General features: G+C 41.7%; 1 protein-coding gene and 2 pseudogenes across 3 annotated transcripts; all 3 read right to left on the minus strand.

The window, feature by feature from the left end:
• Window positions 1-3494: 3494 nt before the first annotated feature.
• On the minus strand, window positions 3495-4446 carry LOC108522153 (putative V-set and immunoglobulin domain-containing-like protein IGHV4OR15-8). Its single transcript, XM_017862212.1, has 2 exons — window positions 4261-4446; window positions 3495-4177 (listed from the first exon to the last, which is right to left on the minus strand). Exons 1-2 carry the CDS (start codon window positions 4325-4327, stop codon window positions 3648-3650), a joined length of 597 nt encoding a protein of 198 aa, XP_017717701.1. The 5' UTR covers window positions 4328-4446; the 3' UTR covers window positions 3495-3647.
• A 2610-nt stretch (window positions 4447-7056) lies between these two features.
• Window positions 7057-7517, minus strand: LOC108522154 (Ig heavy chain V-I region V35-like; annotated as a pseudogene). Its single transcript, XR_001883389.1, has 2 exons — window positions 7478-7517; window positions 7057-7393 (listed from the first exon to the last, which is right to left on the minus strand). The product of XR_001883389.1 is annotated as an Ig heavy chain V-I region V35-like (transcript).
• Window positions 7518-16867: 9350 nt separating this feature from the next.
• Window positions 16868-17464, minus strand: LOC108522156 (Ig heavy chain V-I region V35-like; annotated as a pseudogene). Its single transcript, XR_001883390.1, has 2 exons — window positions 17373-17464; window positions 16868-17279 (listed from the first exon to the last, which is right to left on the minus strand). The product of XR_001883390.1 is annotated as an Ig heavy chain V-I region V35-like (transcript).

Genomic DNA, 17464 nt, shown 5'->3' on the forward strand with positions numbered 1-17464 from the left:
CACATTTAAGGTTAATATTGTTATGTGTGAACTTGATCCTGCCATTATGATATTAACTGGTTATTTTGCTCGTTAGTTGATGCAGTTTCTTCCTAGCCTCGATGGTGGGAACTGAACAATGAGATCACCTGGACTCGGGAAGGGGAACATCACACACCGGGGCCTATCATGGGGAGGGGGGAGGGGGAGGGATGGCATTGGGAGTTATACCTGATGTAAATGACAAGCTGATGGGTGCTGATGAGTTGATGGGTGCAGCACACCAACATGGCACAAGTATACATATGTAACAAACCAGCAAGTTATGCACATGTACCCTAGAACTTAAAGTATAATAATAATAAAAAAAAGAAACATGTTCAATGAGCTAGTGTCATCATGCAAGAACAATGTGAGAATTTTAATAGACATAAAACACTTAAAAGATGACTAAATGAAAATATTGATGCTGAAGAATACAATATGTCAGACAAAATTTTTAACAGAGGATTTTAGACCAAACTAGATCAAGTAACAGAAGAAATAGTAAACTAAAAGAAAGATCATTTGAAATAGAGACAGAGAAGAAAAATTCAAATGAAAGAAATAAAAAAGAGTTAAAGACTTACGCGTCAGGAAGCGCAGTGAAAATGAAATCATGCATTGAGGAGTTATGCAGAGATAAGACAAAAGGGGTAGTGAAGGAAGAGGGTGAGGGAGAGACAGAGAGAGAGAGAGACACAGAGCCAGAGAGGTGGAAAGGTTTTTTAAAGAAGTGATAGCACAGAAACTTTCTAAATCTGGAGAAGCAAATATTCTTCCACATCCATGAAGCGCTATACTTTTTTTTTTTTTTTTTTTTACATTTTTAAGTCTCAGCAAACTATCGCAAGAACAGAAAACTGAATACTTCATGTTCTCACTCATAGGTGGGAATTGAACAATGAGATCACTTGGACACAAGAAAGGGAACATCACACACCAGGTCCTATTGTGGGGAGGGGGTAGGGGGAGTGGTAGCTTTAGGAGCTATACCTAATGTAAATGATGAGTTAATGGGTGCAGCACACCAACATGGCACATGTATACATATGTAACAAAACTGCACGTTGTGCACATGTGCCCTAGAACTTAAAGTATAATTTTAAAAAGTCAAACATAATGTGGAATACAAAAATGCAAATTTTAGGATATGATCAATATGTTGCATTTATATAAAGTTTCAGAACATGTAAAAGAATCCTTATTATATATGGATACACTGTTTATATGGCAATAATATATAACCCTGCAAGGGAGTGAGCGACACCTAATTCAGGATAGTGGTTGCTTTTGAGGAGGGTACAGAGGAATTGTATGGAAAAGAATTACACAAGGGCTTCCATTGTCTCTGCAAAGTTCCATTGCTATCTGTGTTTTTGCAATGCCTGAAATATTTCATAAAAGAAATCAACTGTAATTTTAAATAAAGTAAACAAAATGAAAAAAATCGGAGATAGTTTGAAACCACATTGCTAAAGGAAAGGTTTTTGAAAACAGAAAGAAAAAGAGCAGATTTAGCAGATTTCTTAGCAGAAGATTTTCAGTTCGGAATGGAGAGGAATTACATTCGATGATGTATGGTTTAGTGATAGAGATTATTTCTGAGAAATGTGTTTCTAGTTAATGTCATCATTGTGCAAGCATCATAGGGAGAACTTATACAAACCTACAAGGAATATCCTACTACACATAGACTATGTGGAATAGCACAATGTTTCCAGACAACTAACCTGTATAGCATGTTACTGCACCAAACACTGCAGGGAACAGAAACACCGTGGTAAGTATCCTATCTAAACACATCTAAATATGGAACATCCTTAGTGAAAATATGGTATTACAATGTTATGTGGCCACAAACATGTATGTGGTCTATTGCTGACTGAATCATTGTTAGGTGGCCCATGACTGTATTCAAATTGCTGGGGGAAAAAGAATGAGAAACAAACAAAACTCTGCCAACCAAGGAACTTTACAATGTAAATCTTTTTGTAAAATAAAGGATAGATAAGACCTTTCCCAGAGAAGCGAAAACTAAAGGAGTTCTTCACCGCTGGGCCTGCCTTAAACACCAAAGGGTCTCAACTAGGTCTGCAGAAAAATGACATTGCTGCATCAGCTCCATTCTGGCCTCTGCCATGTGACAGTTTTGTGTGAATTTTCTTTCTGCTCTCTCATGACTTTTCTCTCTCAACTTCTAACTTCATTCTACTTTCAATTCTCAGTTTGTTGAAAAGATTCATATTTAGCTAAGAACATTAAAAATTTCGGAAAAAAGTTTAATCTTAAACCCAACAAATTTAATTACCTGTCTTCATGGATGCCCATCTGTGTTTTTTCTTGTTGTCCTATGGGATGTGGCCCTTGTTTCTACTTCAGTCCAGTCCTTAATTCCATATGCATGAGGCATCCAAACATCACACACCCAGGAACATCTTGGAGGAAGGGACCCTACCATTTGCCTCATCCGCCTTCAGGTGCACAGCGGCCATTCCTTTAGCTGTTGTATGTGCTTTAGGGCTTTCCATTTAAAAGTGTATTTCACTATCCCCCAAATAAAGTTCCTGGACCTTAAAAAGTGATGTGGTGTTGGGGGCATTGACAGCCAAATTTCGTTGAAAGCCTCTTCTGCCCTTGGTAATTAAGGAAGACTGGGAAGAAGGGGACAAAACTCAGACCTCATGTAACTCTTCATTTAACAATAGATTCAGTGCAAATTTAGAGAGTTGAAGACATAGAGTAATGTTGGTCTTGTTTTCTGTGGCATGCTAAGGAGACAGCAGAAGATGGTCAGTGGTCAGTCTCCATCCAGCTGGTACCCATTGTCCAGTAGTTAGGTCGTCAGAAAAGATAAAGGACAACTTTTGTGACAAAGCCCCAAGGGCTTCATTAAAACACTTTGCCCAGAAATTGGTCAACAGGGACATGACAAGTTTTTATACCACAGCTACGATTTTTTGCCTACTTTATGTAGAAATCTGAGCCATGTGACCAGCCTCAGGGGGGCTGATTCTCCATCCAGGGGACAGCGCTAACAGAGTTATGAGTTATGTGGTATTAGTCTGTCTGGGTCTTCATAAGAAGACAACACGGAGTGGGTGGCTTAAACAACAAATATTGATTTTCTCACAATTCTGAAGTCTGAATGTTGAAGATCAAGGTGCTGGCAGGGTTGGTTCTTGGTGCACCTTCTTCCTGGCATGCACTGGGCCACCTTCTAATACACTGCGTCTCCACATGGCCTCTTCTCTGCGTGCACGTGAAAACTGAGAGGTCTCTGGTGTCTCTACCTCTTCTTATAAAGACAGCACGTCTATTGCATTAGGTTCTCACACTTCTGACCACATTTAACCTTAATTGTATCATTAAAATTCCTATATAGATCCATTGAATTTAAGGTTTCAGCATATGAATTTCAAAGAGGGCAAAATTCAATTGATGACACAAACCAAGAGGTGGTGAGAAGCATTAGAATATATATATTTTTAATCACTAAGGAATAATGGGCCATGCAGGAACTTGTAGGAAAGTTCCTAGTAATCGGTGAAAGTTCAATTGTAAGAGGAAAATGTGCCTTCCTCCTTTCTTTTCTGGCAGAAGAATGTGAGGAAGCAGAACCACAGATATCAAAGAAAGAGGAGCCCTGGGGACAGCTGAGGTGCTGGTGAGGAGGGAGAGCACTGAGCAGATGAGGAAGCCCCGCCCTCCCTGCACCTGCTCCTGACCCGGCCTCCTGCTCTGTGGGCCCCGCGCGCCCCCTGCTGGTCCTGAGCGGCACCTGCGCCCGCCCCCTCCGCCTCCCTGCAGGGAGGTTTGTGTCTGGGCTCACACTCACCTCCCCTCACTGTGTCTCTCGCACAGTAATACACGGCCGTGTCCGCGGCGGTCACAGAGCTCAGCTTCAGGGAGAACTGGTTCTTGGACGTGTCTATTGAAATGGTGACTCGATTCTTGAGGGACGGGTTGTAGTAGGTGCTCCCACCACTACCAGAGATACGCCCAATCCACTCCAGCCCCTTCCCTGGGGGCTGGCGGATCCAGCTCCACCAGTAACTGCTGATGGAGCCACCAGAGACAGCGCAGGTGAGGGACAAGGTCTCCGAAGGCTTCACCAGTCCTGGGCCCGACTCCTGCAGCTGCACCTGGGACAGGACCCCTGTGAACAGAGAGACCCACAGTGAGCCCTGGGATCAGAGACAGCCTCCCATATCGTCATATCTGCATCCCCGAGACACTCACATCTGGGAGCTGCCACCAGGAGGAGGAAGAACCACAGGTGCTTCATGTTCTTGCACAGGAGGTCCATGACTCTCAGAGAGCATTTCCCATGTGGGCTGGTCCCTGCATTTAAGGAAATGTGTGGTGGTTTCCTGTGGGTGCCTAAGTGAGGATTTGCATGTGGGTGGTGCCTTTGTATGGAGAGGTGAAAAGGGATGAGGGAGGCCCCGGTCTTTCGGGGTCGCCCTGAGAGGAGGATGCTGGCTGTGCCCTCTGAGAACTCAGGTCTTTTCCTGGGACCTCCCCTCACCAAGCCCAGAGTCCTTTTCTTCCAGGTAGGGAAATGTCCTGAAGGAGCTGGTCTGGGAGATGAGTGTGATCATGGATCGAGGACAGATTTTGGAATAGGTTCAATGCTGTTCTACCCGTGAAGATTTATATGAAACCAACCAAACATCCAGGTTATCTAAATTGCCAAATCTCCATTCAAAAACATTAGGGCAGCAGCTAAATATATTCGTCACAGTGAACTTATACAAACCTACATCCATGCAATGTATATTGTAATTCAGAATATCCATCATGTTAGAGGGAATATATCTGTCCCAGAGAGTGAGTCATAAAAAAAAAAAAATCTGAGACCTTCCCTTTTGTGAACGTTTGAAATTTGGGATTCTGCCTGCAATCTCAGGAGAAGGTAGTGGGACGTATCTCCAACCGTGTCAATGTGTGACACTGAGAATGTGGCCTGACCTTTATACAGGTCTGTGTGAATAGATGTAGATTGGGGATCACAGTGAGAATTTCAGTCAAAAACTATAATAGGTCAGCACAGGAGCATAGTCTCATCATCAAGATTAGTGCAATTGCCTTTCCTGGGAACAAGAGAGGACATCTGTGAGCCCTCTCGTCTGAGAGCACAAGGAACTCTGGTTCCTCCCTGACAGGTCACACTTCTGAAACATGGCTGGAAAATGACACTCAAGCCCAGAGTCCTCACCCACATATTTATCATTTCAGGTACACCTGTGTCTGAAAGACTTTCTCCTTCATTGAATTGCATGAACATACCCTAGAGTTTGCGGAATTGCATCTTGGGCATTTGACATTAGTTTGGTGAATTATATAATAAATAATCTATCTCTATGGATGTGGTTAACAGGAGAGTCATCAGAAGTTGGGTGTGTTTCAACATCAGGACAAACCTGGGCTGTCTTGTTAGGACCTGAACAAGTGAGCTGACCTGTGGGACACAGAGGGAAAGAGACAGAGCCAACATCCAGAGCCAGGTGAGCTCCTGACCTACCAGGTGGTCTCTGGACATTTTGTTTAAACAGATCCAGAAAGACCTTCCTCACCTTCAGGAGAATTAGGGACATTGAGGGAAATTGAGATAAATTTTTATTTACAGAGAATAATTCATAGGCTTGTAGACATCTATGTGGGTGTGTACAGGATTGCTAGGATATGCTCATACACAGAACAGAAGAAATAATTCTACTTCATGGAAAGAAAACCAAAGAGCTTCTGAATCGGTAGGTATTCTTTGCCACAAATATGTCAGCTCACCAGATCATGTTATGATGCTGGAGGTAACACTTCCCAACCTTGTCCTGGAGACAAAATGCAAAAGAGTAAAGATTCAAGTGAGATTCCTTTGAAAAATACAAGTGATGAACAGACCAAAACAAATGAACCGTTATGTAAAGAGTGCTAATGAAATGAAACAATACATTCCATGTGGAGGTGACGGGGAAGTTCCATCTGACAGCTCATTTTCACCTTTATGGTTACCGAGTGCCCCCTGCAGCCCAGCTCCCACCCTAAAGGGAGGTTTCTGTCTGAGCTCTGTGAGTGAGCTGGAGTCATTGTGAGCCATTGAGAAAAGTAGTTGATCCTACTTCTTCAAACGGGAGTTTAAACCATCAACTCCTCACCTTACCCAGTCTATTTTTGTAACTGTGCATGACCCTTGGGAATGCAGTCACCATTTCTTTCATAATGAGAGTTGACTGTGTCATGAAGGTAACAGGAAGATGGGTAAATTTTAAGTCTGGGTACATAAACCGCTGGATTATCAAAGCTTGGAGCCAATCACATTCTGTCATCTTGCTTAATTAGTTGTGAATTTGTTTTCAGTTGTTTAGTTCAAGTTCCCATTACTCACTTTCTGCTAAAATAGTTACATACGATAATCTTGAGATATTAAAACAAAAAAATAACTAATTTCAAAATGAACGCAACTTCCAGGAGAGATGAAAATTCCTTTGTGGTGAAGGGTGTGAAGGGTGGAGACATGGTTGAATACTGAGGTTGTGTTCACAATTGTATTATTTTAATTCAGGAACTTCTGTACGTCCCTTATATTTATTAGACACTCCCATGGAGAACCTTGATGTAATGTAATTAATTGATGAGTCACACAAAAGCAATGAAGCTGAAGGTTATTGAGCAGGAATTGCTATTACAACTTTAGCTTTCCTTTAGAACACATTCCTCTACCTGATGTGAAATTAGCCCAGGTGCACTGATGAGCATTTTACAGTTACCCAAAGACCAGGAAATGGGCACTCGTGTATGTGGAGCAGGGCATGGCTTTGGGAAGCTTTGCAAACAAAGTGGCTTCTCACATCTTCTGGAAAACCCATCAAAATGGGCAAGTTAGGGATCTCTTAGGAGCACCCGTCTATCCCACATTCATGGCTAATATAACAGTGGAAGTTGATGCAACATGAGATCACATGGAAGATAAAGAAACTGCTGCACCACTGCCTCAGCTCAGCACAGCTACCTCTTCCCTCAGGGCTTCTGACTCTCTCAGGATGTGGGTTTCCAAACTGTGTCTCTCATACAGTAACGCACAGCCATGTCCTTAGCGTTTAGGCTGCTGATCTGCAGATGCGCTGTGCTGACAGAGGTGTCCATGGAGAAGACAAACCGTCCTTTTAGCCCTGGGCATACGTTGGATTCCCAGTGTTGGTGTTCATCCATCCCATCCACTCAAGCCCTTCTCCAGGCACCTGTCTCACCCAATTCATACCATAGGTGGTAAAGCGGTAACCAGAAGCCTTGCAGAAGACCTCCACTGAGGCCACAGGCTGCTTCACCTCAGGCCCAAACTGCACCAGCTGCTCCTGGGAGTGGGCACCAGTGGAGAGGAGAGAGGATTGTGTGAAGTCTTATTTGACTGGCCTGATTTCTCTGTCAGCCCTGGGACTGGGGAGCCCCTTAACTTTTGCTGCTGCCACCAAGAAGAGGATCCTGTAGGTCCTGTCCATGGTGAGGAGCTGTGCTGTTGGTGGGATGTGGTCCCGAGGAGGGGTGTGGTTGTTGGGTGATGCTCTCAGGGCACAGTTACCTGTATTAACCTCAGTGATTTGCATATTCATGAAGGATGCTATTTAATAGCCCAATTCCTGACCCAGTATAAAAAAGGGCAAATACATGACACATGGATGACACAATTGTAGAAGCTGAGGGTTCAAGCCGTAGTCCTGTTAGAGGCCATGTGTCCCCTACACATCCCTGAACTCTGTGTTGACAGAGCCTCCCCCACTGGAGAACAATCTCCCCCAGGGCACGCACCTCACTTTGAACCCACATTTGAATGAATCAGGGGCAACTTGAACCAGTTCTAGACATTAATATGTGAATGCGTTATGTTGGGAATGAGTGTGTTTACCCAAAACTTGCACTGATTTAAAAGAAAGGATCTCTTCCTGACCTCCAGCTGCTTACTGCTATGGTATCCAGCAGAGTTTGAGATCCCCATTGTGAAAGTGGTTCTCATTACAACATCCAGTTTGATAAATGCTCACAATTGAATGGAATATTTTTACAAACATCAGAAGTCCTTGTGAAATTCTTTTATTAGACATTTTTAAAGGAAGTCCCGGGCCCTGAGAGGAACCCCTCCCCAGCCTGCTGTGCACCTGCTCTGGGGCGGGAGCCTGTGCTGGGTTTATTCTGAGCACTCCCTGCAGTCCAGCCCCTACCCAGCAGGAGCGTTTCTGTCTGAACTTAGAGAGTATATTCCTGCCAGTGTCTCTAGCCCAGTATAAAGTGGCTGTGCCCTGGCTCAGAATTCTCCTTTAGTGACACAACATGCTTCTCACACCATCTTTTGAAATACTGAATTGATCTCAGGAAACCCAGAGAACTGTAGAGGGAGACCCGAAGGAAAGATCTCATGCATCACTGGGGAGCCCTTTCCTGGAGCTCCAGAGGCACAGATTCATTTGACATACGGTGAACCCAAATACTTTTCAGGGATTTGGGGGGACTCTGATTTCCTTTAGGGTCCTGCAGTTGATTATTGCACCTGAGAATACCTGCAGGTGCAGGTGCACGTGGATAGAAGCCAACTCCAACTCTAGTATTCAAATCACACACACACACACACACACACACACACACACACACTGTGGCCAATTTTTACATTAATCGGCCCTATGTTTTTCCTTTTTTTTCTGGTATCCATGTCAAGGAAAGCACTCCCTACACTGGCACTAAGGCTGAGAATGTGTCTACTTTCTACAAACAGAAGAAAACAGAATACAAGTGGACACCTGGGAAGTGTTTGCACATTGAATTCAGCTGGTCTCACTTTGGAACCCTGCAGATGCCCCATGAAAAGTAAATTTGAGGCAATGAGGGTGAAATCATTTCCTTGGTGCTGAAGTTGCTGTTGTCAGAGATTTCAAATTGCTCTATTTTCCTGAACATTTTTTATCCTATTTTCCTCCTCAGAGAGAGTTTGTGCATTGCCACACTCTCATATTTAATCCATATTGACTAAACTGGTGAGACGCAATGTGTGGAACATGGAAGCATTACCTGTTCTTACAGATGAATCTTAATACTCTGGTGATCTTCTTTCTCTGGACTGTGCCTGATACAGGAAGTCTCCAGGTGTGAAGCTCATTTTTGCTCTTTTCTCGATGGAACATCACAGGAAAATTTTCGTAAATGTGCCCCTTTCGGCTAATTTTTGCCATTTTCATGATAAAGGAAGGCTGCTGGTATGGGCTTGTAATGGGGATGGATTACCTTTCCCCACATACATAAGGATGTATAAATGGGTTGTCTGCCTGAAGAAGGTCTCAGTGTTTTTATCAGAGATTTGGTCTCCTGGTAATACAGCCATGCAGGGATCTAGGTGGATTCTCACCCTGAGAACCTGGAGGTTCCTGGAGGAAAGGGCGATGAGAGTGTGAGGGGTGGGGCGCCCAGGATCTCTCAACCTCATGCTAGTCCACACATGCTCTTTATGTTTATTTAGTTCAGATTTTCATATAACAAATCACACAGCCAGGCTCATTTAAATTATCCATATTCAGGCCCTATAGGACCAGCAGCTGAGAATAATAATCACATTGAACTCAGACAAATCTGGGCCTGATCCAATGTTTACCATAGCTCAGAACACCTATAATGACTCACCTAACTTGGAGATTATTTCTTCCTTGAAAGAACTGTAAGGGTTGCTGTGGAGCCTCTGTGGGGTTGGATTTTTTTGTATCAGCCTGTCATGCGGGGTATTCTGAGTGATGTAGACCTTTACACTTAGATGGCAATTATTCCTAGTGATGTGCAAATGGCTGACAGCCCTCAATTCTGGTAATTCCTTTGGTTCACCTGAGTGTCTACAAGAATCCGATGAACCTCAGGACTCTTCTTCATGGATGACTCTGATTGTCAATCAACTCAGTGCTACAGACAGGGAGCTAATGGAGGATTCTCAGTCCACTGATACGTTGGGCCAGCAACTTAGGAAACATCCAAAAATGAAACATCTTTGTCAATGCCAATCAATATTAAATTCAAGAGTCACGATTTTCAGTAAACTGGAGCGTAAAGTTTTTATGATTCTTGACAGTGGGGTCTCAAACTTCATGGTATGCGGAAGAAATGAGCTCATCATGGTTAGACAGAAGCTTCTTTTCCTAGGAAGTTAGTCTTTCAAACTAAAGCAACAAAGAAGTGGTTTCCTGAGATCTTGTGAACTCCAGCCATGAAACTCCAAAAAATCTCCAATTTTTTGGTTCATGTCTTAAACCTTAAGAAACAACGAAAAAATCTACAAAATTGGAAGCCCACTCCAGCAGAGATAATTTTCCCTAATTGAAAAATAGACCAGTATTCGTAAAGATAGACTTTTAGTGGGACTCACAACTTACACAGATTTCTGTGACCTGAAGAAATTTCCCTAAGAGAATCATCCTCTAGACATGTAGGTATGCAAAACACACGGTGTATATTTGTGTATAATTAATCTGTACAAGCCTTTGGCATATTAAACAAATTTCATGTTAAACATGATAACTTTATCCCTTTCTGTGAACTCACACTTTACTGGTTTCAAAAGTTCATCGCCCTTGTGAGGCAGCAGTAGGTGCCTTTGAGAACGTGCTGGTGCTTCAAGTGAACACGTTCTAGATCCTCACTTGACTTCATGGTTTCATATTTAGAATTGGCATGTCTGTGAATGAAAACCCACCATTTTTATCCAACTGAGTTTCATCTTATGATATCATTCTGAACCTTGCCAACAGCCTCCATCATGCATGCTCCAAATCTTTTGCTTTTAAGAGAATAAGGGAGCAAATTCATCCTGCTTTAAGGTGAGAAACTTTCTTGACTTCTATCATATTTATTACAAACTCTCATTGAGAGCCATAATCAAACGTTATTTGTTTATGGATCTTACCTCAAAACTGAAACTGTTTTTCCTAGTGGCTATATCATTCTATATTTTCACAATTATGGAAAGCATTATAAAGGCTCCAAATGAATTAAAACTAGAAATATTATATGACCAGAAATTCTGCTTCTAGAAATAAACCCAAAGCAGATGAACTCACCACCTTGTTAAGATATCTGAATCCTATGTTTATTGAAACACTATTAATAACAACCAAGATATGGAAACAATCTGAGTGTCAGTAGATAGACAAATGGATAAAGACAATGTTGTATGTAGAATGTGTATCTAAAAACCAAAACAACACACCTATTTGTTTCATATTATTCTAATTATTTAATTGAATTTAAATTGTGTTTGCAGTTTGAGGTTGTAGTGCAAAATAATGCTTTTCTACATGTATGTCTGCCTATACCAATATTAAGAAGACAAATATATTTAAATACATGTTTTTGTAAAAAAGTATGTAAATGCCATTCTTGTCGAATATGTCACTTAAATATGCAATGGAATTTATTTTAAATATCGTTCTGCTTTTAATAAATTGAATAACTAATACGATGTATATCGCCTTTAAAATTGTATTACATTATTTGTTGAATTTACACTGTAGTTTTCAAAGTAGGCAGGAAAAATTGTTTTATTTGAAAAGTTTTGAAAGAAAACTTTTTTGACATGGATATTCAATACAAACTCTAGTCTTTATTTACCAGTATTCCTTTAAAATAGAGAATATCCAGCAATATGAAACTGAACACAGCCCATGCTTTTCAGGACTCACTCACAATGGCATCTTCCTAGAGGGTGGTCCAAGCACGTGGGGATTTAGACTTCATCATGACAGCACTAGCGAGCCCCAGGGCTGAGCACACCGAAGGCAGCAGGAGATGCAGAGCCCCCTCTGTGGTACTTAGGGAAGGGAGGAGATGGAATGAGGGTGATGTCTGTAGGACCCTGGAAAAGGGTGAAGAGGGCAGAGAGTCTGCAGGTAGATGAGCATATTCTAAGGAGAACTATTATCCTCCTAAACTTTGCTGGCTTCAGTGATTATGAAGAGAAGGGAACTGATTCACCAGACTTGGAGGACAGAAAGTAAAGGGACTTTCTTTATCCTTCGCGGAGACTGAGGAAGAAAAAAGACTTTCAAACAAAAAGGGAAGATGGAGAAATAGTCTGACAAACAGTACACCTGAAGCAAAGCAAAGGGGAGAACAAGAGCTTTTAAAATGGTGTTTAATTTCCAAAAACAGCAGATGAAAGTAAAAGAAACAAAACACCATGCATGTGCTGAGTTAAAGTTAGAAAATACATACAATTGTTTGGCTGTTACAGCACAAAAACACAAAGCTCTATTCATTGAAACAGTTTGTACTGATGACATGTGTTATTTTAAGAAAGGGTCTCACTCTGTCAACCAGGCTGGAGTGCACTGGCACAATCACAGTTCACTACAGCATCAACCTCCCAGGCTTAAGGGATCCCCCCGCCTCAGCCTTTCAAGTAGCTGGTTGCAGAGGTAGCACCACACCTAGCTATTTTTTGTTGATGTTTGCTTGTTTTGTATAGAAAAGATCTCACTGTGTTGCCAGGCTGTTGTAAAACTCCTGAGCTCAAGTGATCTGCCTGCCTCACCCAAAGTGCTGGAGCTACAGGTGTGATTTTTAAAATTGTACTATTTTAAATATAGTATCATTTCACATAAATAAAGTATAAAATAACCTACTTTAAAAATTGTCCTGAGGGATCATTGCCAGTATTACTTGGAAAATGTGCAGCATTAAAAGTTGAATTAAATCCCTGTTCTAAGTTAATGTTTTGTAGGTAAAAGAAATAATGGATTTACAAAGAAGAAATGGTGAGAGATGCTGGGAAAGACTTTTCCTTGACCAGGTCAGGAATCACCAAAGTTTAAAAGGAAACCACAACCTCTCAGGCTCCTGAGGTGGAGCTGCCGCCTAAGAGAACCCTCATGTACTGAGCAGCCCCTGGTGGTTTTGAGCGCCCCCTGGTGTCCTGAGCATCCCCTCGTGGTCCTGAGCGCCCCATGGTGTCCTGAGCGCCCCTGGTGTCCTGAGCATCCCTCGTGGTCCTGAGCGCCCCTGGTGTCCTGAGCATCCCTCATGGTCCTGAGCGCCCCTGGTGTCCTGAGCACCTGTGGTGGTTCTGAGCACCCCCAGGTGTCCTGAGCGCCTCCTGGTGGTCCTGACTGCCCCTTTGTGGTTATGAGGAGCATCTGCATTGCAGTTCCCTCATGACTTCCTGCAGAGATTTTTGTGTCTGGGCTCACACAGATGTTCCCTCTCCTTTGTCCCTCACAATAATACAACGCCTTGTCCTTGGCTTTCAGGTTGGTCAGTGTAAGGTAGACTGTACTTGAAAGGGTGTCACTTGGGACTGTTAATTTATTTGTACTCATGGAGAGTAATCTGAGAACGCCGACTTGATCACTCACTGTTTCCACCCACACCAATCCCTGTCATGAAGCTTGCTGGACCAAGCTCATGCTGCAGCTGGTAAAGGTGAAATCAGAGGCTTTTCAGGAGAGTCTCAGTGAATTGCTGGGCTGTACAATTTTCCCCCTCTGACTCCACCAATAAACTTCACACAGGACTTCCTCAAACACAAAGGAAATGGAAGAAGAGCCTCATCTGGAGCAACCGCAGCTAGATCTGATTCATAAGGGACCCTAATACTGAGAGTGATGAGAAGGGAAGCCCAGATCAGTGCAGACCCCATGGTGTGAACACTGCAAAAGGGCACAGACATAGGGTGGCTCCTCACCAGGGCCTGAAGGAACAGGGGGTGAGCTGCCTTTCATGAGGAGGGGAGGGGACACATTTCTATGTCTTTGTTTTTGTGGTCATGGGTGCACTGCTCAGCATTGCTCATCCATCCTCTGTGTCTCCATTTCAGGGAGGGCAGGGTCAAAGATTCCTGTGTCTGGATGCACAAGGTTAATCTGCCCATTACTCTTTCTTATTCTCTAGTATGGACAGTGTTCAGGTATCTTCATAGTAGCAAACATTATCAAAAAATATGTCCAGTAAGAACATAAAAATACACTTCCAGAGAAAAGGGATACCTTTCTCACAAAACACTTCAATATTGGATATATGTGCTTGTGTAAGGAAACAGTAAATGTGGAAATGTGTGTACTTATCTGACTGAAGAGTTCACATGGAGACATGTTTGTTTGTCTGAGACAAGAGTTCACATGAGGAAATGTCTGTTTCCTGAGGAAAGAGTAAATGTGAGGACATATGTGGTGGTCTGAAGAAAGAATCCATGTGGGGCCATGTGTGTTTGTCTGAGGGAAGAATCCACATGAGGAAAGGTGTGTTTGTCTGACAGAAGAGTCCACATGCTGACCCATCTGAGGGTAAATGCCCATTAAGGGACAGTGCATGCCTGACATGGGTTGAAGCTTGTGGAAAATCTTTCTCAACCAAGGAAAGAAAAGAATCCTATGGAAAAAGCCTGGATCATGTAGAAAGTTGATTTTTTAATTAAAGGTCTTTAGCGAATGGAAACATCTTATATGCAAATGAGGAAAATTACTTCATTCTTTGTTGCATGTGTCTCACGATATCCCCACCCTCCCAAATAAGTTATTAGATAATTTTATACAGTCTGTGTGTAATCCTGGAATAATGAACTGCTAAATATATTTTTATGAAAATTGTATATATTTAGGTTTATATTTTCTGTCACAACGGTATGAGCTTAGACAAATTAATTCTCCTGTGTCTTAACCATTGTATATCACTAAAGATGATTTTACTCTTCTCAACCAGTGCCATTTTTACTTATTTTATGCCCACTCTATAAATGGCTTGAATATCCTCTGTATGTTTACCTGACTGTAGTTTTGGCTTTGAAAGAATTTCAGATACATGCCATTATACATTGTCATTGAAATGACTTCACTAAGGAAAGTGGAAAATGAAGTTGCTGACCTAAGCAACTTTGAAAATGAGGAAATTCTGTATGTTTATCATGTAAAGAAACTGCACATAAGCAGTCTGTTCTAGTAGATAAACATGTTTCCAATGAGCTTTACATTCCTGATACTGCTGTGCATGTGTCCTGAAATTATGCAGGTAAGTAATAAAATGACATATGTTAGGATTGGGGTTGCCCACTTTGCAGTGGGTGGTTATGGACAGTCAAGGAAGGAAGGCTGGAAAGGTCCATGTGGTAGCATAGTTGGGTGGAGACACCAGTGTGTTCTCATTTTTAATGTAATCAAGTTACAGAAGATTAGATACATAAATAGTTTCGATGTGTCCATAAACATGGGTTCATGTAAACATGGACATTGACTAGGCCAGTTGGCTGAGAGGTCCTAGAAGTACTTACACCACATCAACAACACACACACCCAGTATGACTTTTTAAAATTTTAATACTATTCTTTAACATCAGAAACAAGCAGTCTTTAGAAAAGTGACCGATTCTATGTATAAAAAAGTGAACATAGAAAACAAGCTTAGAATTTATTGTAATACCTGGAAACAGGGAAATGTCCAAAAACAGAAAGATGAGGTTTGCTGTAAGGATGCAGGAATCAAACTACATGAGCTCCCAGCACCTAATAAAGCTGTGATGATTTGAACAATAAAACGAAGAATGTAGCAAGGATCTTCTTCAGAGTGTGAAATAGACATCCATAAACCAATACAGACATCAATGGTTGACTAAATAAAGAAATAATTGGAAAAAGAACACATCTCCTTACAGAAGTATTGCAAATATCTCAGGTGGAGAGTCCTCTACTCACGTAGGTGAAGGTTAAACACTCTTGAGTTGATTGTGTCCTGAGATTAGAGACATGGAAAAATAATCACTATTAGTGTATTTTATAATGAGATATCAGATATAATGCCGAAGACATGATCTTTAGATGAATAAAATTTACATGTTTTAATCTAAATTTGTACACACACGCGCGCGCACATGCACACACACAGACACACACATTTTTCTGCAATACACAGGGATAAGGGAGTAAAAGACAACAGGAGACATGGAGAAAAAACTCCAAGTCACATATTTGTTAAATGAATTATCTTAATTTGTTAAATGACTTTTGTAATCAATATGCAAGTATACATACAACTCATAAAAAATGCAGTTAAAAATGAATCAAATATCACGAGAGGCATCTCACCAAAATTATACAAAAATTGTTAAATATGAATTTTTTAGGGACCTGTGCATTTAAATAAAAATTAGGTAACGTTACTCCCCTATTAGAAGGGTTAAAACACACAATACTCTTAATGATAAATGGCAATTTGAATGAGGAAAACCAAGAACAGTCATGCATTGATGGTGGGAATTCAAAATGGAACATGAACAAAATAAGATGCTTTTGGCATTTTACAAAATAGAGATAAAAGTAGACTTAAAATGCTTTCTTTGTCTGTGTTCCAAAATACTTACAACACGGATTCAGAAATTGATGTTTATAAAGACACCTTCAGAGGAAGTCTATATCAGCTTTATTAATTTGATTCATATTCAAATCCCTGAAATAGCTAACAGAATAAATTTAATAAATAATTAAAATTAAAATTTCTCAAATACACATTTATGTTGTTCCTTTTCTTTAATGAAGTAATGTCATTTTCTAAGAAAATCTTCACTCTAATAATCTTTGTCATCTCCTCCATGCCAGCACAGNATAAAAGTAGACTTAAAATGCTTTCTTTGTCTGTGTTCCAAAATACTTACAACACGGATTCAGAAATTGATGTTTATAAAGACACCTTCAGAGGAAGTCTATATCAGCTTTATTAATTTGATTCATATTCAAATCCCTGAAATAGCTAACAGAATAAATTTAATAAATAATTAAAATTAAAATTTCTCAAATACACATTTATGTTGTTCCTTTTCTTTAATGAAGTAATGTCATTTTCTAAGAAAATCTTCACTCTAATAATCTTTGTCATCTCCTCCATGCCAGCACAGCTGCCTCCTTCCTGGGGTTTCTGACACTCTCAGGATGTGGGTTTTCACACTGTGTCTGCCGCACAGTAATACACGGCCGTTTCCTCGGATCTCAGGCTGCTCAGCTCCATGTAGGCTGTGCTCGTGGACGTGTCCCTGGTCATGGTGACTCGGCCCTGGAACTTCTGTGCATAGCCTGTGTTACCATTGCCAATGATGATCGCTCCTATCCACTCAAGGCCTTGTCCAGGGGCCTGTCGCACCCACTGCATAGCAGAGCTAGTAAAGGTGTATCCAGAAGCCTTGCAGGAGACCTTCACTGAGGACCCAGGCTACTTCACCTCAGCCCCAGACTGCACCAGCCGGACCTGGGCGTGGGCACCTGTGGAGACATGGAGACAACACAGGAGTGGATGAGAGCCCCCCTGACCGCACTCAATCCCGTCCTCATCACCGGGACTTGGAAGCCACTTACCTGTCGCTGCTGCCACCAGGAAGAGGATCCTCCAAATCCAGTCCATGGTGAGGAGCTGTGCTGCCTGGGGCTTCTCTAGCTGAGGGATGTGG

Source organism: Rhinopithecus bieti, unplaced genomic scaffold, assembly GCF_001698545.2.
Source record: "Rhinopithecus bieti isolate Rb0 unplaced genomic scaffold, ASM169854v2 scaffold_64461, whole genome shotgun sequence".
Lineage (NCBI taxonomy): Eukaryota > Metazoa > Chordata > Mammalia > Primates > Cercopithecidae > Rhinopithecus > Rhinopithecus bieti.

Bases quoted from the DNA above. Each gene is read 5' to 3' on its own strand.
- LOC108522153 (XM_017862212.1), bottom strand. From the start codon at position 4,327: ATGGACCTCCTGTGCAAGAACATGAAGCACCTGTGGTTCTTCCTCCTC. The intron at 4,178-4,260 runs GTGAGTGTCTCG...CTCTGTTCACAG, and splicing joins CCTGGTGGCAGCTCCCAGAT to GGGTCCTGTCCCAGGTGCAG.